General features: G+C 49.4%; 14 protein-coding genes across 14 annotated transcripts; 10 read left to right on the top strand and 4 right to left on the bottom strand.

The window, feature by feature from the left end:
- Window positions 1-370: 370 nt before the first annotated feature.
- On the top strand, window positions 371-1,579 carry BO87DRAFT_412890 (oxidase ustYa family protein; the record flags this gene model as incomplete). The annotated part of the gene is made up of 5 exons (XM_025626533.1): window positions 371-563; window positions 633-773; window positions 834-1,006; window positions 1,070-1,148; window positions 1,216-1,579. The coding sequence occupies 5 exons, from the start codon at window positions 371-373 to the stop codon at window positions 1,443-1,445; spliced, it is 816 nt and encodes a 271-aa protein (XP_025483747.1). The 3' UTR covers window positions 1,446-1,579.
- A 150-nt stretch (window positions 1,580-1,729) lies between these two features.
- BO87DRAFT_326682 (fasciclin domain-containing protein) lies at window positions 1,730-2,943 on the top strand (the record flags this gene model as incomplete). Its single annotated transcript, XM_025620157.1, has 1 exon — window positions 1,730-2,943. The coding sequence occupies exon 1, from the start codon at window positions 1,771-1,773 to the stop codon at window positions 2,941-2,943; it is 1,173 nt and encodes a 390-aa protein (XP_025483748.1). The 5' UTR covers window positions 1,730-1,770.
- A 306-nt stretch (window positions 2,944-3,249) lies between these two features.
- On the bottom strand, window positions 3,250-4,377 carry BO87DRAFT_299936 (alcohol dehydrogenase; the record flags this gene model as incomplete). Its single annotated transcript, XM_025619115.1, has 2 exons — window positions 3,250-3,364; window positions 3,431-4,377. 2 exons carry the CDS (start codon window positions 4,375-4,377, stop codon window positions 3,250-3,252), a joined length of 1,062 nt encoding a protein of 353 aa, XP_025483749.1.
- A 425-nt stretch (window positions 4,378-4,802) lies between these two features.
- BO87DRAFT_350998 (Zn(II)2Cys6 transcription factor domain-containing protein) lies at window positions 4,803-6,117 on the top strand (the record flags this gene model as incomplete). The annotated part of the gene is made up of 3 exons (XM_025621107.1): window positions 4,803-4,901; window positions 4,958-5,275; window positions 5,332-6,117. 3 exons carry the CDS (start codon window positions 4,803-4,805, stop codon window positions 6,115-6,117), a joined length of 1,203 nt encoding a protein of 400 aa, XP_025483750.1.
- Window positions 6,118-6,261: 144 nt separating this feature from the next.
- Window positions 6,262-7,165, bottom strand: BO87DRAFT_299926 (kinase-like protein; the record flags this gene model as incomplete). The annotated part of the gene is given in 2 exon segments (XM_025619114.1): window positions 6,262-6,899; window positions 6,919-7,165. 2 exon segments carry the CDS (start codon window positions 7,163-7,165, stop codon window positions 6,262-6,264), a joined length of 885 nt encoding a protein of 294 aa, XP_025483751.1.
- An 853-nt stretch (window positions 7,166-8,018) lies between these two features.
- BO87DRAFT_455818 (GNAT family N-acetyltransferase) lies at window positions 8,019-8,874 on the top strand (the record flags this gene model as incomplete). Its single annotated transcript, XM_025628688.1, has 2 exons — window positions 8,019-8,713; window positions 8,775-8,874. Exons 1-2 carry the CDS (start codon window positions 8,100-8,102, stop codon window positions 8,872-8,874), a joined length of 714 nt encoding a protein of 237 aa, XP_025483752.1. The 5' UTR covers window positions 8,019-8,099.
- Window positions 8,875-9,286: 412 nt separating this feature from the next.
- BO87DRAFT_373159 (GcvT family protein) lies at window positions 9,287-12,062 on the top strand. The gene has a single exon (XM_025622466.1). The coding sequence runs from the start codon at window positions 9,473-9,475 to the stop codon at window positions 12,029-12,031; it is 2,559 nt and encodes an 852-aa protein (XP_025483753.1). The 5' UTR covers window positions 9,287-9,472; the 3' UTR covers window positions 12,032-12,062.
- Window positions 12,063-13,054: 992 nt separating this feature from the next.
- Window positions 13,055-13,454, bottom strand: BO87DRAFT_373160 (uncharacterized protein). The gene is made up of 2 exons (XM_025622467.1): window positions 13,234-13,454; window positions 13,055-13,146 (listed from the first exon to the last, which is right to left on the bottom strand). The coding sequence occupies exons 1-2, from the start codon at window positions 13,447-13,449 to the stop codon at window positions 13,135-13,137; spliced, it is 228 nt and encodes a 75-aa protein (XP_025483754.1). The 5' UTR covers window positions 13,450-13,454; the 3' UTR covers window positions 13,055-13,134.
- Window positions 13,455-14,340: 886 nt separating this feature from the next.
- Window positions 14,341-15,760, bottom strand: BO87DRAFT_351005 (uncharacterized protein; the record flags this gene model as incomplete). Its single annotated transcript, XM_025621108.1, has 2 exons — window positions 14,341-14,766; window positions 14,826-15,760. 2 exons carry the CDS (start codon window positions 15,758-15,760, stop codon window positions 14,508-14,510), a joined length of 1,194 nt encoding a protein of 397 aa, XP_025483755.1. The 3' UTR covers window positions 14,341-14,507.
- A 496-nt stretch (window positions 15,761-16,256) lies between these two features.
- BO87DRAFT_326692 (uncharacterized protein) lies at window positions 16,257-17,582 on the top strand. Its single transcript, XM_025620158.1, has 3 exons — window positions 16,257-16,697; window positions 16,770-16,998; window positions 17,061-17,582. Exons 1-3 carry the CDS (start codon window positions 16,345-16,347, stop codon window positions 17,241-17,243), a joined length of 765 nt encoding a protein of 254 aa, XP_025483756.1. The 5' UTR covers window positions 16,257-16,344; the 3' UTR covers window positions 17,244-17,582.
- Window positions 17,583-18,844: 1,262 nt separating this feature from the next.
- On the top strand, window positions 18,845-20,126 carry BO87DRAFT_164978 (uncharacterized protein). The gene has a single exon (XM_025618279.1). It carries the CDS (start codon window positions 19,188-19,190, stop codon window positions 19,716-19,718), a length of 531 nt encoding a protein of 176 aa, XP_025483757.1. The 5' UTR covers window positions 18,845-19,187; the 3' UTR covers window positions 19,719-20,126.
- An 866-nt stretch (window positions 20,127-20,992) lies between these two features.
- Window positions 20,993-21,316, top strand: BO87DRAFT_422304 (uncharacterized protein; the record flags this gene model as incomplete). Its single annotated transcript, XM_025627108.1, has 1 exon — window positions 20,993-21,316. The coding sequence occupies one exon, from the start codon at window positions 20,993-20,995 to the stop codon at window positions 21,314-21,316; it is 324 nt and encodes a 107-aa protein (XP_025483758.1).
- A 1,039-nt stretch (window positions 21,317-22,355) lies between these two features.
- On the top strand, window positions 22,356-23,929 carry BO87DRAFT_326695 (toxin biosynthesis protein; the record flags this gene model as incomplete). Its single annotated transcript, XM_025620159.1, has 4 exons — window positions 22,356-22,571; window positions 22,644-22,773; window positions 22,829-22,937; window positions 23,020-23,929. Exons 1-4 carry the CDS (start codon window positions 22,383-22,385, stop codon window positions 23,927-23,929), a joined length of 1,338 nt encoding a protein of 445 aa, XP_025483759.1. The 5' UTR covers window positions 22,356-22,382.
- Window positions 23,930-24,372: 443 nt separating this feature from the next.
- Window positions 24,373-25,797, top strand: lysB (homoisocitrate dehydrogenase lysB). Its single transcript, XM_025621109.1, has 4 exons — window positions 24,373-24,443; window positions 24,515-24,555; window positions 24,620-24,789; window positions 24,858-25,797. Exons 1-4 carry the CDS (start codon window positions 24,413-24,415, stop codon window positions 25,699-25,701), a joined length of 1,086 nt encoding a protein of 361 aa, XP_025483760.1. The 5' UTR covers window positions 24,373-24,412; the 3' UTR covers window positions 25,702-25,797.
- The last annotated feature ends 599 nt before the right edge of the window (window positions 25,798-26,396 follow it).

Below are 26,396 nucleotides of genomic sequence, written 5' to 3' on the forward strand. Positions count from 1 at the left end.
AGGTGAATATTACGAGGCCAGTATAAACCTCCCCTAGCCAGCCACTTTGGATGAGGCACGGGCGATGGCGTGTCGCTCAGGCGTTGGAAGCTTCGAGCGGATTCGAATTTCGGCCACATCATCAGTTATGAATTGCTCAGTCGCTCTGTCAGTTGATAAAATTAAAACCATTTAGTGGTGTATATTATCGTACTCACTGGGGAGTATTTGTTGGACTACAGGAATTGTGGGTGATCAGATCCACGGTCTGACAGGTGAGATCTGACAAGCTGACACGCGTCAGATAGTGTCAGATACGGTCTAGGGTAAAAGAATAACAATCATCGAGCTCCATATCGCTCTGCTATCGACTCCAGACGCAAAGCCTACAATGCAAGCGAGCCGTGGGTCGTACAAGCCGCTGGTTGACGAAGCTCTTCGAGTTTCGGGAAATGCTAGCCCGAGAATATTGTCAAAGCAGTCATGGATGATGCATGGAACACTGCTCCTGTTCTCTCTTTCCCTCTTCACACTCAGTCTCGTTATTGCCCCTGCTCCAAGCCCATGTACTGAGATGGCATGGTGTATGTAAGTCTGGCCCTACTTTGATACTCGCCAGGATTGATGCTCATATATAGGTTGACATGCCACAGCACCGGTAGTTGACGCAGTAGAAGTGAAACCAACTCGATACAATGTCACCTTTGGGATTCCGAGTAGATACCCATCTCGGTTCGTTGATACACCAGGATCAGATGCCGTGGATGCCGAATGGGAACTGTTTACTAAAAATCGTGAGTAGTTTGACTCTGGTAACCCGCAATCTAAGCGGACTTGGACTGATGTTGGTCAAGCTTCGCTCGACGGCCGTCAGGGAACGCTTGCCGTTGACCGTGATACAGCCAAAAGGCTTCCACTTGCGTCGAACCCCGAATGGCTTAATTCACTTATTCCAGTCGGGGATGGTGATCAGGGGCAGGTTAAATATATGGCCACTTTGGAGCTGTTTCATCATCTACACTGCTTGGTAAGCCTGTATTCTATAGAACTAGATCACTTGCGGCCTGACTGATATGTCCATATCTAATAGAATATGTTACGCAAAGCCTCACATTCCAACTACTACAGCGAAGCCGACTTGAACAACCAAATGCTGAGAGGACATCTAGGTGAGCGGCAGCCCGCGCCAACATCACTTTGATAAACGAGCTATCTAATTTGATATTGTGGGACAAGATCACTGCACGGAGACATTACGCGAGGTTCTAATGTGCAATGCTGGGGTTGGACTAATCATGTTTCACTGGGTTGAGGGCCTCAATGACCCGTATCCGGACTATAACACATATCACCAGTGCAGAGACTATGACGCTGTCTTGGACTGGGCACTTAAAAACACGGTTCCCTTGAGATCACCCGTGTCGAGGAAGCCGGAAGATTACGCCACAAATGAGCCTCTTTTCTGAACTATCATGTTAGAACACTTAGTACTCTGTCTGTCTGTGTGTGTGTGTGTGTGTGTGTGTGTGTGTGTTTTCCAGACAAGGACAGAATCAAACCAGGCAGTCGTGTTCATGAGGTAGCTTCAATAGCGAATTAGAGTAATCAAGCTGTGTCTGTCGGGGTGTTTTGGGTCATGCCACTATTGCTTATCTCCAGAAGTTACTTATCTGACAACGGGCCTAAAATCTGACAGGCATCAACTAAGCACAGAATGAAGTATATCAGCTAAAGGCCTCACCCAGGTCTAGTTTTCTCCATCCGATCATCTGTGTCTTCAATGAATCATTCATGATGACTGCATCCGAGCTCAAGCAAAGGTTAGCCGCAGCTGCCCCAACCGAAAGCAGCCTTGAGCAGCTTCAACATCAATATGCTGGATACTGTCACGCACTCACGCCACACTTGACCGATGCAAAGAAAACTCCAGTGACCCTCTATGAGTTGCTTGCAGCGAAACCCGATACGTCCGAGTTTATCCGACTGGTGGACCGGGTCCCTCATATCAAACAATTATTGCAGAACCAAGACTATTCATCCACTATCTGGGCCCCAAGCAACACTGCGCTTCAGCAACTGAACAATGAGCTATCTGATGAAGATGTTCTGGCTCTCATTCAAAGACACATCTCGCCATCATTTCTTCCAATATATTTCCTTCTAACAGCCCCAACAATCGACACACTATTCTATCCTGACCGATTGAATGGCGTCCAGAGGATAACAGTCCGTCCTTCACTCAACGGCCTTCGCGTGAACTCCCATGCAACCGTAATCGAACAGGATCATCTGATGGCAAACGGTATCGTCCATGTAATCGACCAGGTTCTCCCACCGCGACCAACCATTGCAGCTTTTCTCGCTGCTCTGCCGTCATCCGAATTTGACCTGTTCCAGTCTGCAGTGAAGCAGTCTGAAGCTATTCAGAATCTTCTCCAGGATGAGTCTCGTCGCGGCGGAACCGTGTTCATCCCCACCAACGAAGCTTTCCGCAAGCTGCCCGAGGATGTCCTGACATACCTTTTTAGCGATGAAGGGGCTGCATCTCTTCAGGCTCTGTTGAGATATCATGTCATTGCGAATCAATCATTGTACTCGAACCGTCTCTACGACCAGGACTCTGCGCCAGAGCATTTCATACAGACGCCAGAAGCTACACCCGATCATACGATTCCTACGCCTGAGAATCAGGGGGATCGCTTGTGGCGTGTGCTCAAGGGAGTTCGTCGCTTTCCCTTGCCTACGTGCTTGGATGGGCAACATCTAACGGTTGCTGTGACCCGATGTGGGGGCTTGATTTCAATGATGGTCAATGGAATTGCAAATGTGACTATACAGGATGGCTTGGCCAGTGACGGAGTGTGTCATGTTGTGGACTCAGTTTTGTTTCCGCCTTTACAGGATGAGGATGCAGAAGTCCAGCCAGTACTTTCTGTTGAAGATGTGAAGTCGAGACTGGCATAGTTTGGCTTTCCATGGCAGCTGCGTCTGATATTTTTATAAATGTGACTTTGTCCTGAGTGTGCCCTAGGTTGTTTCAATCGCATTGATACTTATAACTCTCGAACGCTTACTGCCTTTTTCCTACGTTCATCTAAAGTGAATGGCTCGTTTATATACTGTGCGTGCCGCTAGTATTTTCTTTGGCAATTGCTACATAATATATCCAGGTCTACAGTCCTCCATCTTGAATGTCTATTCCATAATACTACACGAACCCTGATCTATATTTCCACGTCATTCCACCAAGCAAAGCACCCTCTAATCCCATCACTCCGCAACCTCAACAATCAACTTAGTACAACTCACCCCTCGACTCAACTCATCCAACCCATCATTAACAGCCTGCAACCCCCTCCCAACAACCCTCAGCTCCGGACTCGGCCTGATATTCCCATTAGCCAGATTCTCCCTCGCCCACGTCCCCATCCAATACCGAAACTGATCCAACCTCTTCTCCTCATCATCCATCGCCGGCATCACAAAGATAACTTTCACCCCATCCAGCACCTCCACATCAGAAGGAACAACCGGCGCGGACGCAATCTTCGCCATCACATTCTCATCCCCTTCAACATCCCCCACAAAAGCCCCCACAAAAGCCCCCAGCACAGCCTGACACATCCGCACATCCCCTACCGCAAGAAAACAATACCGAATCACACAATCAGCCTCTCTAGCATTCTTAACAATTTCATCCACAACATTCGGGTCCCTATGATCAAATACACGATCCGCACCCAACGACCGCACATACTCATGATTCGCCGCCCCAGCAGTAGCATACACAGCAGCAATCGAAGACCCAGGCTGATCCCGAAGCACTCGGGCAACTTGCACACCCATTGAACCAACGCTAGAGGATGCGCCCCAGACCAACAGTACCTCCCTCTTCTTCCCAGTCTGACCATTAATGCCATCATTGGTCTGCGTGTCACACACCAGCTGCAAACCGATACTCTCCCACGCATTAAGCGCTACCTGTATAGTAACAGGCAACATAGCCGCCTCATTCCACGAGATCATCACCCTTTCATCCGGAAGCGGCACAACATGCTGCCACGGAACAAGACACTTTTCTTGAAAAGCGCCATAGTCCGGATCGCAGGCCTTCCAGACGGAGGCGGAGTAGGCGGCGATGCGGGTGATTCCTGGATGGAAATGTTTGGGGACGTTGGTGCCGACTTCCAGGACTAGACCTGATAGATCGAAGCCAATGACGGTAGGGTAAGTAGGGATGAAGAGGCCTGTCTCGCGCATGATGGCGTCTGCTGGGTTGAGGGCGATGGATTTGACGGCGATGAGGAGGTCGTTGGGGCCTGGGGTGGGGGTTGGGCGGGTGGTTAGGGTGAGGGTGGAGGATTTGGAGGGGAGGAGGGCGGCGAGGTGGGTGGGCATTTTCTTTCTTTGTAGTTGTAGTAGTGTATGACTGGTTTGGTGGTGAAGTTTGAAGCCTTTAAAGGGGTAGAAGTTGTAGTGTGTATGGTATAGATGGCAGGTTTCTTGGTGTCTCGAACGGATTCCAAGTTGTATGTCTGTGAAGGAGTTAGAAATATAATTACTGGGTGAAACCCTGAGCTACACTCCCCTTTTATATCTGAAAATATGTATCATGGCATGTCAATCGTCTCTAGATGTATACTACTATTGTTGATCCTGTGGAGGCAAGCGGCAGCCAATCAGCGATGTCTGCATCCGAGTGCGGGTTTAGCGTTGAGATGCAAGATCCGAGACACGGTTAGCTCATGACTAAATGCAGGTATTGGGGGCCATGACTACCACTCGTCCCAAATCCTTCCAGCATCCAATTCCCTTCAATTACAATGACATCGACTGACTCCCGAGAAGCACGGGAAGGCCCAGGAAAGACACGGCGAAGATCACGATTCGGGTGCCGCAATTGCAAGCTGCGGAAACTGAAGGTGGGTGCCCCTAGCACCTCGTAGATAAACCATCCCTACTGATCCATATCATGTAGTGCGACGAAAGCAAACCACAATGCAAGCGTTGTAGTTCATTCGGGGTAGTTTGCAACTTCCTAACATCTACCACTCCCGACCTCCACCCCATTCCCGCTGACTCGCGACGGTCATGGACGGTTCGAGGTACAGCATCAGCAGCGGGACTGCAGCCTCCTCTCAGCAATGCCATCTGGACCTCAGACGCATCGACCTTGTTTCAACTAAACACCAGATGCCAAGACTTCATCACCCGGTATCTAGGGCGCAGCCTCATCACCCCCAATGATCCAAACATGAGACAAGTAAATCGCAAGCTCCTTGAACTAGCCTTCACCGTAAGTCGACCCATCCATCACAAGTCCAGTTTAAGATACTAATGACCAAATCCTAGCATCCATACCTAATGCACGCCTCACTAGCAGTATCACTCACCTACGACCGCCACCTAAACAGCCCCTCCGACAGCCACCGCACTCTAGAAGAATGCTACCACTGGTCGCAAAGCACCATCCTCTTCAATAAGAAGCTTCGCGAATCCATAGAACCCAACGACAGAGATCCCATATGGGGCACAGCAGCCGCGCTAGTAATTCTGACCTTTTCATCCCCAAACGCACGCAGCCCAGAAGAATCATGGCCTCTGAACCCCTCCCCTTCCTCCTATCTGGACTGGGTGCATATGAACAAAGGGAAAATGTCCTTGTGGAATATAGTCAATCCGTTGCGCTCGGATAGTATCTTTCATGTTATGGCGGGGACGTTTGCCTATGTGCAATCGCCATTGCCACAGGGAGGTGTAGAGGGTATACCTCCTGCTTTAGCGGCGCTGTGTGGTATCACGGATGATTCTACGGCGGAAACGAATCCGTATTTCCATGCTGCTCATGCGGTAGCGCAGATCTTGGAGGTTGAGGATAGTGAGGTGACGATGGGTCCGGTGCAGATGTTTATGCGGTGTATTCAGGGTGGGTTTGAGGGGTTGTTGAGAGAGAGGGATCCTGTTGCGTTGGTGTTGCTGTACCTGTGGTATAGAAAAGCTGGACGTTGTATTTGGTGGATTGGGCTTAGGGCGAGGGTGGAGTGTCCTGCTATTTGGATGTATTTGCGGCGGTATCATGGGGGAGATGAGGCTGTGATGGAGTTGCTTCCAGAGGGTGGAAAGCTCCTTGTGGACTAGATCTGTACTAAAGGAGGATTGTACATGTTAGGTCTTACAGGCAAAATAAACACAGATTCAAACAACCCATAATCTCTTTCATATTGTCATACTAGCCATTCCACACCCTCTATATCAACTAACCCACCAACAACACAACCTCACTCAGTCATTCATCTCATCCCCCAACCTCCCTCCCCTCCCACCCTCCAAATCCCTACAAAGATACCAATACTCCAACCAGAACTCCCGCGCAGCACTATAATCCGGCAAATACCATCTCAACAACATCTTCCACTCCCTATCCTCCTCACCATCAGGAACCGAAGTGGCGACATATTCCCACCAAACAGGAAAATACCCAGCCGTCTCCCAACCAATAATCCCAGTAACTTCACCATCCTCCACCATAATATTCCCAATCGTCAGATCCCCATGCGTAAACGTATACGGCATAGCAGCCGGCATGCGCTGTCGCAGCCGTACCCTCGCAGCCTCTGGAATCCTCTCATCCAACCCACGCTCCATCTCAGCCCAAAGCTCATCATCAGATGCAAAGGGGCCGCGGGGAATCTCAGTAATCTCACCAGAGGAGCTACTAGAATCATTCTTGAACAGATACTTAGAGAAAACTGGACGGCCACCGAGACATTGGATTTTATCGGACTGGAGAGATCGGAGTTGGTGGAGATAGAAGTCCACTTGCTTTGCTATGGTTTCTTTTTCGTTGGGGTTAAGTTCTGACCAGACGTTGCTTAAGGGTTGGCCGGGCATGCGTCGCATTAAGGTGAGGGTGTGTTTATCTTCTTCACCCTCCTTCACCCTCCTCCCAGGATTCGATGATAGTGGGGACGGGGATACAGGTCCGGTCTTGCACGAAGTGGATGTTTGGGACCTCGGAGGTTGGATGGTTGGGACAGCGGTCTTTCAGGATTACCTTTGAGCCGAGGGACCAGATGCCTCGGTCGCCTGATTCGTAGAAGGGTTTGAGGTGGCTTTTGTAGTTGCAGTGGTTTTGGCGTTCGGGGGTCCAGCTGCATGCTGTGCAGGGGGTGGGGGTGGAGCTCATGGTGGGTGGGTGGGTGATGGTAAACAATAACAGTTTGATCAGAGTTAGTATGAAAATCTCGATTCGAGAACCTACGTGCCTGTCTCTCTGTTCTGTGGGAATTTATTGATCTTAAATAGATCATGTTCAAGCTTGTGGGACTAATAGTTCGCCTTCTCGCTTCAATTACTAGCCAGTTCTTGTATGGGAGAGAATGGAATAGATCGGTGACTATGGAGTCCCGAACCTTTGGTTCATGTGGCTGCATTGAGGGAATCCGGGAATAACCTTAAATAGAAGAAGAAATGATTGTTAGGATTGAAGCTATGTCGTATCAGTAGTTGAGCAGTGTCTGATTCGAGCAGTATTAACCTTAGACGTGTCCCATTGATGGATATAGCCGCATATGAAGACATTAGCGCAGATATATCAATTCACAATGATACAATGATAACCTCGCACGCTACATATCTTACTCTGATTATTGGTCCTGCGAAATTTACACAACCATACTGCATTCGTGAAATGTGGACTTCACCGGATTGGTATAGCTCCAGGATTGTTCTCTGGGCATTTGTTTGTATTAAAGGCGATATAAAGTTTGAAGTCGAGATGTATCAGTGTCTTTCCCAGGTAGGGGTTGCGAAGCTATGATAGGTGGGTTTAGTTGTGATGGTAATGGCGGATGAGGGAATATGGCACTAGTAAAGAGCAGTGCATTTAGATGACAATGAATGCTAGCGCCTAGTCTATTAGTTATTCCCTGATAAGAAACACACTACTAATAACGGAAATTAACTGGGGAAACCTACAGCCTTTTTTTTTTATTCCCACTGAACCCCCTGAGTAGTAGAATCCCAATTCAACGAACATCTAGCCCGAGCACTTTACCTACTGCCCAGCAACACTGTCTCTACACCCATAACCCACAAAATCATCAACAATAGTATCCAAAATGACCACCTTTTCAACCTCCCCCTTCCACCTCCGCCCCGCCAAACCCACTCCCACCGACCACGCCTTCATCCTGTCCGCCTTCGACTCCTCCCTCCCCTTCCTGGCCTCCATCGGCAGTCTCGACCAATGGGGCAAGACCCCTTTCTCCCAGCGAGGGGACTTCGCCGAAGCAACCCTAAAAGAACTGAATTACTCCGAAGAGTTCCGCCTCACAGGGACTAGCGGCCTGGATAGTAATCTCCGTATGTTCATCGCCGAGCGAGAATTATACCAGCAGCAGCAGCACGATGATGGACAGCTTCAAGCTGAGTTCGTACGAGTGACACCCGACGGACGACGCTTCTTACCCGTTGGAGTTGCGTACGTGCGCGAAAACTGGGTGCCGAATTATGTGAAGACGCAGACTCATCTTCCGATACCGGATGTTAACCATGGTGGTGGAGGATTTCTTTACCTCGAGGTTATGGTGACGGATAATCGGGAGGATCGGAGGGAGCTGTCTCGCGGGGCCGGAGCGGCGCTTATCAGGGGGATTCGGGAGTATGGAGAGGCCAGAGGGATGAGGGCGTTGTGGGTGGATGGGTGGGCGGGGAATGAGAGGAAATTGATCAGGTTTGTTTCTAGTACTCCCATGTTGTCTTCTTTAATGTGGGTATTGACATCTCTGTGGTAGGTACTATGAGCAGCAAGGGTTCCGGGCTGTCGGTGAGTGGAGTCATATGAGGACGAACAATGTGCCGTGGCTGGGAACGTTGATGTGCATGGAGATCTAGCTGTAGTTAAGATAGTTGCCTCTCTTCGTTAAGCTAACCATAATATCTTATCTGAACCAATGATTACAATCAGTATTCAGCATTTATTGTCTTGTTAACCCCGCACAGCTGCATCTGGTTCACTCCCCGCCTCGCATCCACGGTCGGAAAGCTTGCAGGTCATGCGATGATGACCACGGATACTATCTACTTGTCTTTCAATGCGAGCCAACTGCAAGAGACGTGGCCCAAGCTTCCAGGCCAGCTTAGCACCGCCTTGCCCCATTAGGGCAATGTTTCCATGGCCCAAGAAGCGTTACTGCATGAATCCGGGTGGAGACGGTTCCCTGGCCCGATCCCCGCCTTCCATCCGATCTGCTTGATGGTCTTATCATTCCTGCACCTCGACGGTTGTGTTGGCCTGTTAGAGTATCCATCATCCATGATCGGCTCGGCCACGGAATTGTTGCCGTTGCTGGTCCGGCCAGTCTGGCCGGCCACTGCCCTCACCAGCTGTCAATAATAGCTGGACCTTCCGCCAGGGACTGCTCATAATATGTATGACAGATTATCTGTTCAACTTCAACGAATGAACATCCAATTTACCAAAAGATAGAAGATGGCAGCAACACAACGTGTGGTCATCATAGGAGCAGGAATTGTGGGCGCCAATCTCGCCGATGAATTGGTCTCGCGCGGATGGCAGGATATCACCGTCATCGAGCAGGGCCCGTTGAACCTGCCGGGTGGCTCAACATCCCACGCTCCCGGGCTGGTGTTCCAGACCAATGGTTCTAAGACGATGACTCGTCTTGCGCAATATACGGTCGACAAGCTGCGATCGCTAAATGATGAGAATGGCATGCCGTGCTTCAATTCCATAGGAGGTCTCGAGGTAGCTACGACACCGGCCCGAGTCGAAGAGCTGAAGCGCAAGTACGGCTATGCGAAGTCCTGGGGTGTTGAAGCGCGTCTTCTGACAAAGGAAGAGTGTTTGGAGAAGTATCCCCTGCTTAACAAGGATCTCGTACTCGCTGGTCTTCACACTCCGACCGATGGTCTCGCGTTAGCTGCCCGCGCAACCCAGCTGCTCATCGCCCGGACCCAGCAGGCCGGGGTCCGCTACCGAGGCTCGACGCTTGTTACAGGCATTGAAAAGACAGGATCTCGTGTGACGGGCGTGAATACCTCCCATGGTGTAATTCCTGCTGATATCGTCATCTCCTGCGCCGGCTTTTGGGGCGTCGAAATCGGTGCTATGGCCGGGGTCTCCATCCCTCTCCTACCACTTGCCCACCAATATGCGAAGACAACCACAGTCCCCGCTCTAGCGAACCGCGACGTCAACAACCGTCCGAACGGAATGAACGCGAGTATGCCCATCTTGCGGCATCAGGATCAGGATCTATACTACCGGGAGCATGGAGACCAGGTGGGAATTGGATACTATGGACACCGTCCAATGCCGGTGGTGGCGGCGACTTTGGGTCAGACTCCGGAGCATGTGGACGAGAAGCATATGCCCTCGCGGCTCGAGTTCACGGCCCAAGACTTTGCACCCGCATGGACAGCCTCACAGGAGCTTCTGCCTGTCCTCCGTGATACGCAGTTGCAGGACGGATTCAACGGCATCTTCTCCTTCACCCCAGACGGAGGACCCCTCGTCGGACAAGCGTCAAGCCTCGACGGTTTCTACGTAGCAGAAGCCGTCTGGGTCACTCACTCCGCAGGAGTCGCGCGAAGCATGGCGGAGATGCTCACATACGGTGCATCTACCATCGACCTCACAGAGTGCGAGCTATCTCGCTTTGAGGAAGTACAGCTGAGCCAGGACTACGTCAATGAGACCTCACAACAGAACTTTGTCGAGATCTATGACATTCTCCATCCCCTACAACCGAGAGAGTCCCCCCGACAGCTCCGAGTGAGCCCCTTCTACGAGAAACAACGAGCACTCGGAGCCTTCTTCCTTGAACTCGGCGGCTGGGAACGCCCATTCTGGTACGAAGCCAACGCACAGCTCCTACACGCTCTCCCAGAACAATGGCAACCACCTCCCCGAGACACTTGGTCTTCGAGATACACCTCCCCCATCACCGCCGTGGAAGCATGGAAAACCCGCAACGCCGTCGCCATGTACGATTTAACCTCCTTCCACCGCGTACAAGTATCTGGACCCGGCGCAGCCACCCTCCTGCAGCGCCTAGCCACAAGTGACATCACCGCCCCTCCCGGCGCCATCACACACACACTCCTCCTGAACTCCCAGGGCAAGATCCGCAGCGACATCTTCGTCGCACGCCTGGAACCCAACCTCTTCCAAATCGGTGCCAACACTGCAACCGATGTCGCCTACCTATCCGTCGAAGCCCGTCGTCAAGGAAAACACACCCCAGCCCAATGGGTCCAGGTCTCCGACATCACCGGTAACACTTGCTGCATTGGTCTCTGGGGTCCTCGCTCAAGGGCCGTAATCCGCGCCGTATCCAACGACGACTTTTCCACCACCGCACTTCCCTACATGTCCGTCAAACGCGCCACTGTAGCCGGCATCCCCATAACCGCTCTCCGAAAATCCTACGTCGGCGAACTCGGGTGGGAAATTCAAACAAGCGCCGAATACGGCTCCCGTCTGTGGGATATACTCTGGCAAGCTGGTAAACCACACGGTCTTGTCGCCGCAGGCCGTAGCGCTATGAACGCCTTGCGGCTGGAGAAAGGAATTCGGACATATGGAGTAGACATGACGACGGAGCATGATCCGCTCGAAGCGGGAGTTGCGCATCTTGTTGATCTTAACAAGGAGGAGGAGTTTGTGGGCAAGGCTGCGCTTCAGAGTGCGGCGCAGCGGAAACAGCCTCCGCTGAGGCGTCTACGGTGCTTGACTGTGGATGATGGTCATTCTATGGTTATGGGCAAGGAACCTGTCCATTTTGAGGGCAGGCCCGTGGGGTATATTACTACTGCGGTATTTAGCTATACGACGAAGAAGCCCGCTGCGTATGCATGGCTGCCCGGGAGGGTTCGCGAGGCGGATGCAGTTGTGATTGAGTATTTTGGGAGACAGATTAAGGCGACGGTGTCGGCTGATCCGTTGGTAGATCCCAGGGGGAGTAGGTTGCATCGGGAGGATACGGGTGAAGATGGGTTTGAGACGCCGCTGAAGAACCGTCTGTAGAGGGTATTGATGAGCTACATTTGGCGTAACGGGATAATGACGAATGAAGTAAATGAAGATATCAAGGCTTGAATTATCATCTGTATATAATTTGTTCTCTTGCAGTAGATCAAACAACCACTGGATTCTCTCCGAAATATCGTCGTCGTTCTTCTGAGGTTCATGATAAACAAGCTACAGCACCCCTCCCTCAACTTTAGACAACCCTCACCAATTCCTCTACAGCGCCAACTCTCTCTGTGACACGATATCTAAATGGGGCACAAAAATTGTGTAACTTCAACTGCGTTCTCATTCTTCACTTCCCCCTTTCCCCGGATTACCCAATGACCTTTCACCCGTCAAACACCCTTTTCCTAGGTATAGGTAGCCCTATTTGTTGGATGCAGGTATGATAAAAAAATTTTTGCTTATGCCCACCAGACGTCCGATAGTCCGGAGCACAACCTGTCTTGGAACAACACCCGCCTGGATATGACAGATATCTACGCAGTAGGATTGATGTATAGTATTTGGAGTTTCGGATCTCAATGGTTGCTATCACAAAACAAGAACAGGCTAACACCTCAGCTACGCCACAAGCGTATGCCTCAGTTGATATCCTCATTGACTGAGTCATTTGATAGTATCAAAAGTCAGCCAGCCATCGGCTCTCGGCTCTGAAGTGGAATGTGGGGTCTTATCCTCATAAATGTACATGCTACTGTCAAGTGCCAACTCCTCCTTGCTGATGCCCGCGGGACAATAGGGCTGATGATCACAACCAAGCATGGCATATAATCTCAATTTGATCACTGCGGGTGTCGGCCTTGTCCGTTCTTTTTTACTATTCTCGGACTGATACGCTCTTCTGTCTGTGATGATAAAGGATAGGTTTCAGAATGACATCCATTCCTGAGAGTTCTACAATACTCAAAGTAGACACATGAGACTAAGTAGAAACTAAACGAGCGGAACCCGCTTCTGGCCGGCCGAGCTTAAACTCCACACCTACTTAGTACATGTAGAGAACTCCATACAACGGCCAAAGCTATCATTTTTTCCCCCTTGGACAAACCGGCTACCCATCTGTTAGCGCAAGAGCCTCTTAGGATACTCGATATCTAGCAACAGAACTGGTGTTTCCCCAAGTCTTATTAGCACACTGCAAGTGCTCAAAAGAAAAGAAAGTCTGATCTTGCAGCTGGTAGAAAAAGACTTACCGCCCATTCACCATTGACGTAACACCCAATAAAACAGGGAGTCGTGTTGCAGCATATTTCGGCACCATCGGCGACTTCCTCGCCATTGGCAACATCAATACTGTCGGCAACGTTGGCGTTGTTGATGCTGTCCGCGACCTTGGCCCCGTTGGCGACGTTCGCGACATCGGCCACATCTGCAACGGATTCCTCTCTCTGCTTGACGACACCTGCCATGCCGAGTCCGGCGAGGAGGGGTACAAAGATCATGGAAGGCTTCATATTGTGGGTGGAGTAGTGTTCACGGGGAGATAAACAAGAAAAAGCGACGGTTTTTGGAGGTTGATGGATGGATTGTTAAGAGGATGTGATTGCTTTGGTTTATGCTGGTGAGGTCCCGGGTGATGTGGACTCTTTTATACCTGATGGTGAGGCTAGGGTTCCTCGCACAATAATAATGAAGATTAAGAAGAATCTAAGTCTCTTCGAGCCCTTCCTTTTGCTACGCAAGGAATGGTATTGACCGCAAGATTAGTGTAACAGGTCTTTCTCTCTTTCTCAGCTGAGCCACAGGATAGTGGTGAGATACGACCGCGGGCAGTTATTCAAACAAGGTAGTCAACGTACTACTTTCATTCAAAGTGATGCATGTCCCTGGAGAGGTAACCCATAATGTGACTATATGCTAGAAGCGGTAAGTAATAACTGTCAGTAGTGGTGACACGACATGCCATTGCAATTGATACTCTGTGACTTGTTTATCAAAGGCAGATGATTGGGTATTGGTGTCTTTTGCTATTCTCATGATGGGCTCTCATCGTTGAAGTTACCCTACTTGTACCACACTAGTAGCTTTTTGTTCGGTATAAATAATCTGCTCCTCATTACTTAGGTATCGTCTGCCACTAGGTGCAAGAAACTGAATCATATCCCTTATGTTATAAATTATTGATTACTGCTGCCTGCCTATCCCGCATCATCAACGAAGAGTATACCGTTCGATCTTCAGCGCGTTCTGCCTCCCCATAATCCCCGCGGAGACTTTCCCCGCCTTATGCAAGGCTTGCGCAAGTCATAATTTTATTTTGGTAACAAAATTGATTGTAGTAAAACCTACACTATTGGCTACTGATACTTAGGAGTTATGATGCACCCCGCATGACGCATGATGTGGGGGAAGGGTTTCCTATCCTGTTGTGTCCAGCCATAGTGACGGTTTACGGGGAGTATTGCAGAAAAAATGCAGCTGTGATCTTGCAACTTCCTTCCTCGGCTTTCCTCAATCTACCACATCCTTAGTTATCGAATGGATTGCTCTCCTGCTCTTCTTTGCGATCGTGATCAGCACGCAGAGTAAGCGCAAGGAGAAGAACTGCAAGTTCAGTCATATGTGACTCTTTGAGAGTATTGAATGGACCAAATTCATGAATCGTCAGGAATGATCGAGGACGTCCTGGATCTTGAAATCCATGCTCAATGTATCTGATGTACTCATCGTCATACTCGGCAAAGCTGAGCCAGATCTGATGTCTATCTTGTGAGATGTGAAATCGACTGATAATCCGAGTTAGTTTGATAACACGATACAACATTGTCAGTAATGGCCTGCTTACCGGAACGGGAGCTTCCCAGGTGTTTTGGAATAATTCTTAAGCCAAGCGACCATCTGTGCACCTTCCTGCATACAGATCTCAAGCCGGGAATTTTCCCGAAGTGCTGCTTTCACTTCGATCAAAGCACGCACCTCCCCATCAACTTTGCCTCGCAGATAACCGTCCGTCCTTGCCTCATACTCTGCATCGTTGAACTTAGCTTTAAGCGGCTTGCGGTGGATGGTCCAGGAGCTCTTAAGCGAAGGGAAATAATCCGTTAGAGCTTGGAAAAAGTTGACTAGAGCAACATTTACAATTTGCTCATCATCGACTGCGGGGTACATCTCGCGTAGGAGCTCCTCGGGCCCTAGAGAGCCTCCCGTAGAGACGGACGGTGGTTCCGGGAAGATATCTTCGTCTTCCTTGTTTCCTGGGGTTACGGGCGCTTTTGAAGTAGCGTCATCATTGAGGGTGAGCGTCTCAACAGAAGGCAGGTTCGATCTAGTCGGCGTTGCGTGCTCTTCGGGTGTGTGCTCTTCGCGTCTTTTGCGTGTGTTTTGGCGCGTGCGCTTAGAAACCGGGGAGAAGATGACATTGTTGGAGATTTCGTTGCTTTTGACCTTCGCTGCCTCGGCCTGTGAGTTCTTAACCAAGAAGAAGTTCCCTTCCTCAAGTTTACCCTTGAAGCTCTCGCGGTAGATGTTCCAGGAGGGATAAGACTGAAGCATGCCCTTAGCCTGGTTCATCCACGGTTCTAGGCCAAGCCGCTTGGGATCCAGCTTAGTCCTCTGTGATCTTTTGCGAAGGATACGCAGAAGCAGATACTGACGCAATTTGATTTTTGAAGCAGAGTCCAATTCTTCCGCGTGGATGAGTTTATTTAGGACACCATTCTTCTTCGCCAAATCAGCCCACTCAGCGGCTGTCGCGGGAACATCTCCATTTGGTTTATTCATGACTTCTAGTGACTACCACCGGGTAGTAGCCATGAGGTAATATTTTTGAGGTACCTGGCAAAAGCGCTAGACTAACAATAAACTTAAGGCGAAATATCCAGAAGTTGTAGAGGGGTGAGGGGAAGGAAGGCGCCTACGGGGGCCTGCTAGTCCATAGTTGCTATTTAAAGGGAAGCCACCAAGGCTGGCGACTTTCACTACTTGTGGTGTTGGCCAGTGAAAGTCTTACGCTGCAGCACTGGCAGGGGTCTTGTGAAGGTGGGAAGGAGACAGTGTATCATTTTGGAATACCCGCCAGTGAATGGTAATGGATTGGAGTGCATCACGAAGAGGGGAAGAAGTCCGTGCGTCTCTCTGAGGGTTGGAGTAGACTATAGTCTGGAACCGCCCATTGATATTGCGGGCGGTAAAAAAAGAGGGCTGGTTGCCCCGGGACCGCCCTTTATCTAATCAACATCCTCCGCCATATCGACCTACTCCTACTCCTCCCTTCCTTCCTCCAACTGCCTCCTTCTTCCTAGAGTTCCCCCACCACCTTACCTACTGTCCGTTCTCGATATTCTAGAAGATAATATCCTGCTAAAATGCTGGAAAGTAAAGAACACCAAGCTCGTCGAAATACTATCAAGGAGATCGCGCGTGCCATCTCCGAACGTCGCGAAAATCGATATCAGCACAAAGACGTGCATGACCTCCCCATTCAGATCCTCCCCATGCCCCTGTCCGCCGATGGAGAACCGTTATTCGAGTCTGAATTTTTCTGGCCATACAAGAAGCCCCTTCCGAATCCTGATGAGGAGATGGAGTTTTCGCCTTCCAGTCCGGAGGAAGCCACAGATCCGATGGACGAGGCACACATCCTAAGCTACTACTTCGGGCATTATATTACCAGTGCCATACGTCTTGGCAGTGATGACTGGTATCACAGTCCCAGACAGTACGATCAATTCCCATCCACAGGGCAGACCCAACGTATCTTGCGGCGAACAAATATCTAATTCGTCTCCAGGCCCATTGACTTTCCATGTTCCCTCTGCGAGCTTGATACTGAGAATCCCTTCGAATGGTGCGCGGGTGGTATAACTGGCATTCCGGGTGGGCCCCGAATGAAATGCTTATTACTCGAGAGCGTGGACGCGAACGATGATCAGATTACCCGTGGGGAGATCCTGTGTATGTGTCGTATCATGATTACTTGCCTCCGTTCCAAAAAGTATCGTGCCCATCAAGTCAGTCCGGTAAGTGTTATAATTCCTTTCTTTTGTCTCATCTCAATACCTGTGGCTAACTTGCCCAAAAGGTGCTACTCATTTCCTTCGTGGGTCCAAGACATGCTCGCATTCTTTTGGGCCATCATGATGGCACCAACCTGGTGATCCGTCAATCTAAACGCTTTGCATTCTGGGAACAGAACATCCCCGAGATGAAGATTCTGCTGCGATGGTGGTGCTCGTCTGCGGTTGGGGATACTATCAAGGGGTAAGAGAGGCTCAGTACTCCCCTAATCCTGCCTCTCGTTGAACCAGTTATCTTTGTCGTATTTGCGTTCATATGACGGGTCGGTGTTCTTTTGGTCTGGTTTGGCGTAATCAAGGAATTGGGCGGGCTTATGGCGTTCAATGGATGGCTAGGGTTCTTGGTCGTCTTTCGGATACAATAATGACAACATATCACGATCTTATGCCTCTCACGATGGTTTGGAGTTGGTGAGTACTGAAGAAGTCATGGCTTTAGAGGATAGTCCTATCATCGTCTGTCAATAGTGTTGAGAGTATTATCTTACTATCACTCGATATTACATAGTTTATGTCATTGAGCTGCCTTTATCATACTACCTTCAATGCCTGAGCTGGTAGGTGTAGTAGCCGTTCTCCTGCTTCAGTTTTCACCTATGCGAAGACACGATGAACACTATCCCGTATCTTTGAGCGGAATATCGGAAGTTATCGCTGTCAAGTATGGAATAATCATGCAGTATGGGATACTTATTTTGAAGTATATGGTGTAGAGACCATATGATGTCTCCGTGAGCTGACTAATTACATAAAATCACAAAGCGACATATTGATACCTCCATATGGGGCGAGCTTAGGAGAGCATAGACGTGGGTAACGCGGCCCCATATGTGTCACTTCTTGCCTTCCTTGCACTATACTTGAGATAATGATGGGTACGCTCTACAAAAAGATTTCTTACAATTCAAACTATAGTTTTCTGTACGAAGCAATACTTTGCCCATGGGGGCTTTCAGATCTGGCACATTATCCGTGGATATACTAGTTGGCCCATTTGGGAGCTCAGGTCACTGGTTGTTTTATGACTTGTACCTCCAGACAATTCAGAGACGTTTCTAACCATACTTACGACATATTGAGCCACTTTCATGTTGTCTTGTCAATTCATGTCTCAGCTGTCCTAGTTAAGTATGGCTAGTCAGATATTTCACTGAACGCCTTGATAGCTACCACAAAGTACAGTAATATACCTACTAATAGAACAAAACTTGACGGGAAAGAAGAAGGGGTGGGGATCTCGAAACAAAAACAAATGCACCTCAGAATATCACTTGGAGACATTAAGTGACATACAGGGAATTATGGTCATAAATCGTCCTTACGGAGTATGAGCGGAAGCTGGGAAAGGGAAGATTGGAGAATCGAAACGGTGACGGACTCAAATGATGATAGACTGGGAAGATTTACTCCGTCTAAGAATGTACTTAAATATGCTAGATTCATGTTTCACAGTGACTTGGGCTGTCACCATCACTATCCCTTGAATACATACGTTGCGTATTCATTCACTCATGCAGTATGGTGGGTGAGGAGGGATAATTGATAAGGGATAGAATGAGAAGAGAGGTGACGTCAAGGCGTAAGGAAGTTACTAGTTGACTGCGCAATATACTAGACCTATCGCAGTGGTCGTCTCCTAGTATTCCTACCTTAGCCCTAACATGAGAAGTCGCGGCACAAGGACGAAAAAAAGTTCTTTCTTATGTGCCGTTTACCAATGGTGTGGGGCGTCTGCCCCGTGCACAAACAAGCAATGTCACCGAATGACTTTGACAGGAAATCAGATGCTCCGATCCATAGTGCCTTACTGCTGAACATGCCAGGGGCTTCTTTGAATGCGATGCCTGATACATATTTCCCCTACCACAGTACGTACCCACTTATTTATTCCGCGGGGCATTTCCATAGGACCTGATAGGCCGACAAGCAACATCATCCACAAAGTAAATCCGGGCCGATGATCCTCTCCCAACCGAAAAGCTTCATTCATCTATCCAGGAATCGAATTTCCACCGCTTCTTTTTCCCCTCTTCCGTCACCGCAGCGATGGACATCCTATAGCACGAACCTTCCCGAAAAATACCAGATAATAGGAAAAGATATACACGGGAATAAAACAAAGAGAAAAGCCAATGGACATCTCCAAACTCTCCACCCAGCTCACCGAAGCACCAACCCCCTTCCCAAATTGTTGTCTATCTATCTCCAGCACCCTGGTAGCCCACTTAGCATGGCTCCTTCCTAAAAGGCCCGCGTTCACCCTATCAATAGGCTGTGGATCCGGTCTCCTGGAAGCACTGATACTACATAACCATCCCAACGTCCAAATCACCGGAATAGAAGTCTCCACGTCAGTCAACCGCTACCTTGCAGAAGAGGACTTCGACGTGGTCAGCGGAACTTGGGATCTGTATGCGCGTGCGCCGCAGGCGGCAGCATGGATGTTTGTTTACCCGCGCGAACCGAAGCTGGTTAGCAAGTATATTGAGATGTATGGCGATGGACCTGAGTCGTCAGTGCAGATGATACTGTGGTTGGGACCCCGTGCGGATTGGGCCGATTATGAGCCGTGCTTTCGCAATTCGTCGTTCTCAGACGTGTGTATCCCTGAAGATGTGGGAATCATGGAATTTGAGATGTTGGCAATCATGCGGAGGAGGTAGCGGTGTGTTTGATGTTCGACGCTGAATTATTATCTATCACCAGTGTATACATCTGTTCGGGTCATCGGACAGAGCCCGCGAGATAGTTGATTTCCTGGCTGGTAGCAGACGGGTTAGGGGAACAGGATTTACGGAAGATGCAAGAGGGTTCGCTGATCACCACTCCTCCTCCTGCTGCTGCTGCTACCATCTGATGTCCGGTCGGTCATCCAAGGAATCCTAGCGACGTCATCATATTTCCAAGCCTTGATTTGCTATATGTCACCATCATATCCAGGACACGAAAGACTTCAATCCCATGACAATAAAAGACTACAGCAAGGCGATTCCAATTAGTTTAGACTTTTTTCCCCAAGTCTTTCAGCATGTCATAAAAGGCTAGTAACTATAAATCCCATTCTATGTGGCTTCCTGTTAGTAAAAGCTCCGATTCCGCCATTATCTAAGGTTCATATATAGATTTTTCTTACACTTTCCTTCTCCCTATCCCTATCATGCATCATGCGGCATGTCCACGTCACTCGGCACACAATTTTAGAAAGACAGGCGGTGGCTTGCGTGAACCTTGCACGAGGTGTATCGATCATGCTAGAGCTGAATCGTGGTAGGGGATGAAAAACAAGGACTATACGTACGATTATAAAGCGAAATAGAAGTAGATCTACCCCTTGAAGGCTCATCCTCAAGTCCGCAACCATATTCCATGGATCAAGGGAGGTCTTCAGACGTCCTGTGTAGTGGTCTTAGCGTCGAAAATTGATAGTAGTCCCAATCGTTTGGCATCACGTCATTTATAGTCTTGGAATGCTTGCGTAACTTCACTTCCTGCTTGTACTGTAAATGGGCAACAATCAGTTCAACTTTTCCCCGATTATAATCCTAAATTGCTAACTATAGTCAATGCATGAGATAGGCATCCTACCTTGATGCAACCCATCAGTACGGTATCAATTTTTTGCAGATAGAACCAGATACCATCTCGTCAGTTAATGACCTAAGCTAAGGAGATAGTTGATGTCTGTCACACTACATGGCGGTCAATTCCAGCCTTGCGTAGGATAGCGAAGATCTGCAATCTACATAATATCTCAGGACTGCAGATTACATACTACTATTTTAGACGGCCAGGGGACATAAAAGGGCCGATAGCTCCCGTGGAAAGAAAGCATTCACTCGAGCTATCTCATCGTCTAATCTATCGCCTGTTACCATACTACCTCACTCCAGCCCTTCTCCGTCAGCCTCCTTCGTCCACCAATTACAATCCACCCAACATGAAGGTTTCCATTGCCCTTGTGCCCCTCCTTGCTGGGCTCGGAATGGCTGGCCCCATGCGGAAGAGAGAAGAGCATGTTGCCGGAGTTGCAGGCGTCGCGGACGTTGCGAACAGCATCAACGGTGTTAAGGTTGCCAACGTTGCTGATGTCGCTGGTGTTGTGGATGTTGCCAACAGCATCAACCGTGCTCGCAGTATCAACGTTGCCGATGTCGCTGATGTCTCTGATGTCGCTGATGTCGCTGATGTCGCTGATGTCGCCGATGTCGCCGATGTTGCTGGTGTTGCTGACGTTGCTGACGTCGCCGACGTTGCCAACTAAAAGGATGAATGATGCAAGATCCTTGGTTCAATTGGTGGCGAGTCAATCTTGTTCATTTGGTCAGTTCCTGCACACAATTGAATAAATCCTCCAAGCTCGAGACAGCAGTGTACTAATAAATCATTCAGTAGCAAAGATAGCTGTACGGTTACAACCGATTCGAATTCAACGAGAGCGCCAAGATATGGACGGGATAATTCAGCATAGACGGTTTTGGTCGTTACTGACCGTACGCTCGACTGGTCAAAATTGTTTCCTCTCGTTATGATGAAATGATTATTTCCTTTGGGATACAACTAGCCATCTACCAGATCGAATATGTAGTGGCTAATAAAGATAAGCCATTTCCATTGTTATATCCAGGGGCTATAGTTTTCCTGTTTAAGTAGACGAAGAAATCATCAACAGAGCGCTTCATATAGGATATCAATTATCACAACTTGGCCGATCCTACTATCAAGCTGTATCCTAGTATAGAGAAGCTCCAACGCCGATTAAATATCTTATTGATTAAACGGTTCAGTTGTTCCATGCGTCTGCAATCTAGTGCATGCCATCTATAAGGTCAATCAGGGGTGTCAGCCCTGACCGATCATACGGGATACCTGTGTATCCAAGACCGGCTCTTTGGAGTTGCAGATGAATAGGTCATTCCAATCCCCTGTATGCCTATCATATGAGTACTTGGTGTGTCGGAAAGAAACGATATTGTGCTGACAGGTATTAGTTAATCGGCTGTGATCAGGCCAGCACATTCTCAGAAATTTCATTCACTGGCTTACTGTAGTACCTAGTCTAACAGTTAATCGGACTAGCCAATTAGCTAGCCTGCTATTTCCACACTAAGATACGAACAACCCACGCCACTTTGAGCGTGAGCCCTATCTACTGGTTAGTTCTGGCTAGTTGTGCGGCTTGGAATAAGCACTATACAGTAAGCTACAATGAGTTGGCCAGCCTCGAAACGTTGCTTACACTATTAAAATCCCACTCCCCACTCATTTTCTATTGCATTCGAAGAAACTATTCTTCGTTTGATTCCATACGTGAAGACTAAGTTGCAACCATGAGCTCATCTCACTTTCGAGTTATCGAGCACGCCATTCAATGTCCCTCTCTCCGGGAATATCACCATGGAGTCAAAAGTGGTCAAAATCTACAATTAGCAATCAAACAATATGTTCCTCTCAATAATCCCCATCCTACACCGGATGATATTACAATTATCGCGGGACATGCAAATGGGATTCCCAAGGTCAGGAGGCGTGCTATCAGAATGCTACACCGAAATCTACATGCTGGACAAAGCATACTAATACTCCTACAGGAGTGCTACGAGCCTCTATGGGACGACCTTCTTGCAACGAGCAAGGTGAGGATCAAGGCCATTTGGTTCGCAGACTGCGCAAATCAAGGCGCCAGTGGAGTCTTAAATGAAGATAAACTGGGTGATGACCGTGAGTTACCGGCACTGTTCTCGAATTTTTAACCAGTCTGATGATTCTCTCCTAGCAAATTGGTTCGACCATTCCCGAGACCTCCTCTCAATGATCACTCATTATCAAGACCAAATCCAACCTCCAATTGTAGGAGTAGCACACAGTTTCAGCTGCTCGTCATTGTACGCATCCCACCCACTACCTTAAGCACCTTTCCTTTTACTTCCCTACTACCAAAGAATGACCGTCTGACCAACAATCCAGCGTCCACTTATCCCTCATTCACCCCCGTCTCTTCCACACCCTCATCTTCCTCGACCCCATGATCCAAATCGAAAGCCCAAGCAAGCCAGGTGGCCGCAGCCCTGCCCTCTGGGCCAGCACCCGCCCCGACCTCTGGCCGTCCCAGTCCGAAGCTGAAAAGCACATCCGGAGTAGCCCTTTCTGGCGCAGATGGGATTCTCGTGCGGTCGCAAAATACATTGAACATGGTCTCCGGCCTGTCCCGACGGCTTTGTACCCGCTTGATCCCCCGTCCTCTAACGGAGAGATGTCAAGCGCAAAGGTGACACCAAACTCAGTGACATTGACAACAACCAAAGCTCAAGAAGCATGGACATATCTGCGCTTTAACATCACGCCATATGAAGGTACTACTAAAAAGGATATGAGTAGTGATAGTGCTGAGCGCTTCCTCAGCCCAGACCTAGCTACATCAGCCAAAGAAGGCACCAACAACCATCTCAGCTACGTAACGACCTGTCCTTGGACAAGTCTCGCTTTCGAGTTCTTGCCTTATATTCGGCCATCAGTTCTATTTGTTTGGGGAGAGAAAAGTCATATCAATACCCCCGGTGCGCGCAGAGATGATAAACTGTTACGTGTTGGCACCGGGCTTGGAGGTAGTGGGGGTGTTCGGGCAGGGATGGTTCGGGATGAGGTTGTGAAAGGGGCATCGCATACGGTTTCCCTTGAAGAGGTGGGTGAGACGGCAAGAGTGGTTTCAGACTGGTTGGTAGAGCAGGGGAAGAGGTATATGGAGGAGAAGAATTTTTGGGAGGAGTATGATAGTCAGAAGTCGGGAAGGGGTGGGTTGGCGTTGTCGGAGAAATGGATGGAGTATATCAAGTTGCCGGTTGATACGAAGCGAGAGAGGAAGGGGAGTCGACTGTAGATACTTAGTGGTACTACTGTTAGGTGTATGCCATGTCGAAGATATATGTTGTTCCATCATACTGTTCGGAGCGAAGCGACTTCGAAGTATCTCCGTAGGAGTGATATGCTAGTCAAGGACATATTTATTGATATGCACTTGTATTGGGTCACAATAACACGGTTTCAAGAATAATACCAAAGACCCATTACCGCCATATTTACATTGGCCTTAGTAGCAGAAAGTCCAGCTTAACGCCATAGTAATATAGGCTGTGTGATGATAGCAGCATCCTACGGAGTACTCCGAGAACACTCCGATATAGTGTGATACGGAAAGACAAACCCTCCACTTGCGCATATGTGGTCGGTGCGCATCACGTGCATCCCCGCGGATGGGGCTAGACTAGCGGGAATCCTCCGATCACGGCGTCCGTTAAGCGGATGTTTTTCTCCAGCCAGCAGGAACTCTCTTTCTTACACCCCCTTTTGCAAGGTATTCACAATGGCTGCTGCTGCTAGGACGCTTCGCATAGGTCAATTGCTCCTCTATATCTCTTAATATCTCTCTGCGCCCGTCTAGTTGCTGACATCTTATCTCATGCAGGACTCATCCCCGGTGACGGCATCGGCCGAGAGGTCATTCCGGTGAGTCACCCCAGCGAATAGCTCACTTTAGAAACACCAATTCTAATGAAACTTTCTTCATCAGGCCGGCCAGAAGGTTCTGGAGTCTCTCCCCTCCTCCCTGAACCTCAAGTTCAGCTTCGTCGACCTCGATGCGGGTTTCGACACCTTCAAGCGCACCGGTAGCGCTCTCCCCGATAAGACTGTCGAAATCCTCAAGAAGGAGTGTGATGGTGCCCTGTTCGGAGCCGTCAGGTGGGTGCTACACTGATGTCCTCGTCCTCCCCTACCCCTCAATTACTTTCTAACCAATTCTTTCACAGCTCCCCCAGCACCAAGGTCGCCGGCTACTCCTCCCCCATCGTCGCCCTCCGCAAGAAGCTCGACCTGTACGCCAACGTCCGCCCCGTCAAGACCACCGCCGGCAGCACCGACGGCAAGCCCATTGACCTGGTGATCGTGCGTGAGAACACCGAGGATCTCTACGTCAAGGAGGAGCAGACCAAGGAGACCCCCAATGGCAAGGTTGCCGAGGCTATCAAGCGTATCTCCGAGAACGCTTCTTCCCGCATCTCCACCATTGCCGGTGAAATCGCCCTCCGTCGCCAGAAGATCCGCAGTGTTGCTGGTATCGCTGGTCTCCGCACCGAGCCCATGGTGACCATCACCCACAAGTCCAACGTTCTCTCCCAGACCGACGGTCTCTTCCGTGAGACCGCCCGCAAGGCCCTCTCCGCCGACCGCTTCTCCTCCGTCCAGGTTGAGGAGCAGATTGTCGACTCCATGGTTTACAAGCTCTTCCGTCAGCCCGAGTACTACGATGTCATTGTCGCCCCCAACTTGTACGGTGACATTCTGTCGGATGGTGCCGCTGCCCTGGTTGGCAGTCTGGGACTGGTTCCTAGCGCTAACGTTGGTGATGGCTTCGCTATCGGTGAGCCCTGCCACGGCAGTGCCCCCGACATTGAGGGCAAGGGTATTGCCAACCCCATTGCCACTCTGCGCAGTGTTGCCCTGATGCTGGAGTTCTTGGGCGAGGAGACCGCCGCTGCCAAGATCTACACTGCTGTTGATGCCAACCTCGATGAGGCCAAGTTCCTTTCTCCTGACATGGGTGGTAAGGCTACTACCCAGGAGGTTTTGGATGATGTCCTGAAGAGGCTGTAAAGGGTTGTTGGAAATGACTCTTGATGTATAAATAGCGAGATAAAAGAATAAGCTTTCTAGAGCGAATATGATGTCAACTTCTTTATGAAAATGGAGGGGTGTGCGATAGTAGATTACTATGATGCGTATCTCACTAAACTACGGGAGGCTTAAGACGGTACGGCGGGCTATGCCATTGTCTAACATCTCTGATCCCGTGAGCAGGTAATCGACAAGAGGCAGTCTAGAATGATCATGGAACGTGCCGATTCCATCTAGGGATTCCCAACACAAGAAACACAGCAAATTGAACAAAGGTGGACAAATACCAAAGCGACACATATTTGACTGGCTGATCGCAGATGCAGTGACACGTATTGAGCCATTTGTCTGAAGGAATCTGACAGATCGTTAATTGTCATCACAGCCGATGGAGTACTCCAAAGGTGGTTTGTTACATACGATGTACTACTAAAGGCTTCGGGGAATTCTTTACCTACTAACAAATTACTCTGTCCTCTTACAAAAATACACTCAGCTTCAGCCACCGCGACCGAATATCTCAAGTTCCCAATCGGGTATCGGGCGCGGCTCGTCAGCTGAACTCCTTGACAAACGGTCCTTTGCTTTTTAGTCTACCCTCCTGGTTCGTTTCGCCCGGCTCATCCTCGTGTCTCGTGCTGAACTCTCCCCAGCCTCACGCTTGTGGATGTGGG

The sequence above is a fragment of the Aspergillus neoniger genome (genome assembly GCF_003184625.1).
Source record: "Aspergillus neoniger CBS 115656 unplaced genomic scaffold BO87scaffold_4, whole genome shotgun sequence".
Lineage (NCBI taxonomy): Eukaryota > Fungi > Ascomycota > Eurotiomycetes > Eurotiales > Aspergillaceae > Aspergillus > Aspergillus neoniger.

Excerpts from the sequence above, each read along its gene's own strand:
- BO87DRAFT_373159 (XM_025622466.1), top strand. The coding sequence starts at position 9,473 with ATGGCAGCAACACAACGTGTGGTCATCATAGGAGCAGGAATTGTGGGC.
- BO87DRAFT_373160 (XM_025622467.1), bottom strand. The coding sequence starts at position 13,449 with ATGGCAGGTGTCGTCAAGCAGAGAGAGGAATCCGTTGCAGATGTGGCC.
- BO87DRAFT_326692 (XM_025620158.1), top strand. The coding sequence starts at position 16,345 with ATGCTGGAAAGTAAAGAACACCAAGCTCGTCGAAATACTATCAAGGAG. Across the intron at positions 16,698-16,769 it reads TGGTATCACAGTCCCAGACA|GCCCATTGACTTTCCATGTT; the intron begins GTACGATCAATT and ends ATTCGTCTCCAG. Across the intron at positions 16,999-17,060 it reads GTGCCCATCAAGTCAGTCCG|GTGCTACTCATTTCCTTCGT; the intron begins GTAAGTGTTATA and ends CTTGCCCAAAAG.
- BO87DRAFT_164978 (XM_025618279.1), top strand. The coding sequence starts at position 19,188 with ATGGACATCTCCAAACTCTCCACCCAGCTCACCGAAGCACCAACCCCC.
- lysB (XM_025621109.1), top strand. The coding sequence starts at position 24,413 with ATGGCTGCTGCTGCTAGGACGCTTCGCATAG. Across the intron at positions 24,444-24,514 it reads TGCTAGGACGCTTCGCATAG|GACTCATCCCCGGTGACGGC; the intron begins GTCAATTGCTCC and ends TATCTCATGCAG. Across the intron at positions 24,556-24,619 it reads TCGGCCGAGAGGTCATTCCG|GCCGGCCAGAAGGTTCTGGA; the intron begins GTGAGTCACCCC and ends TTTCTTCATCAG.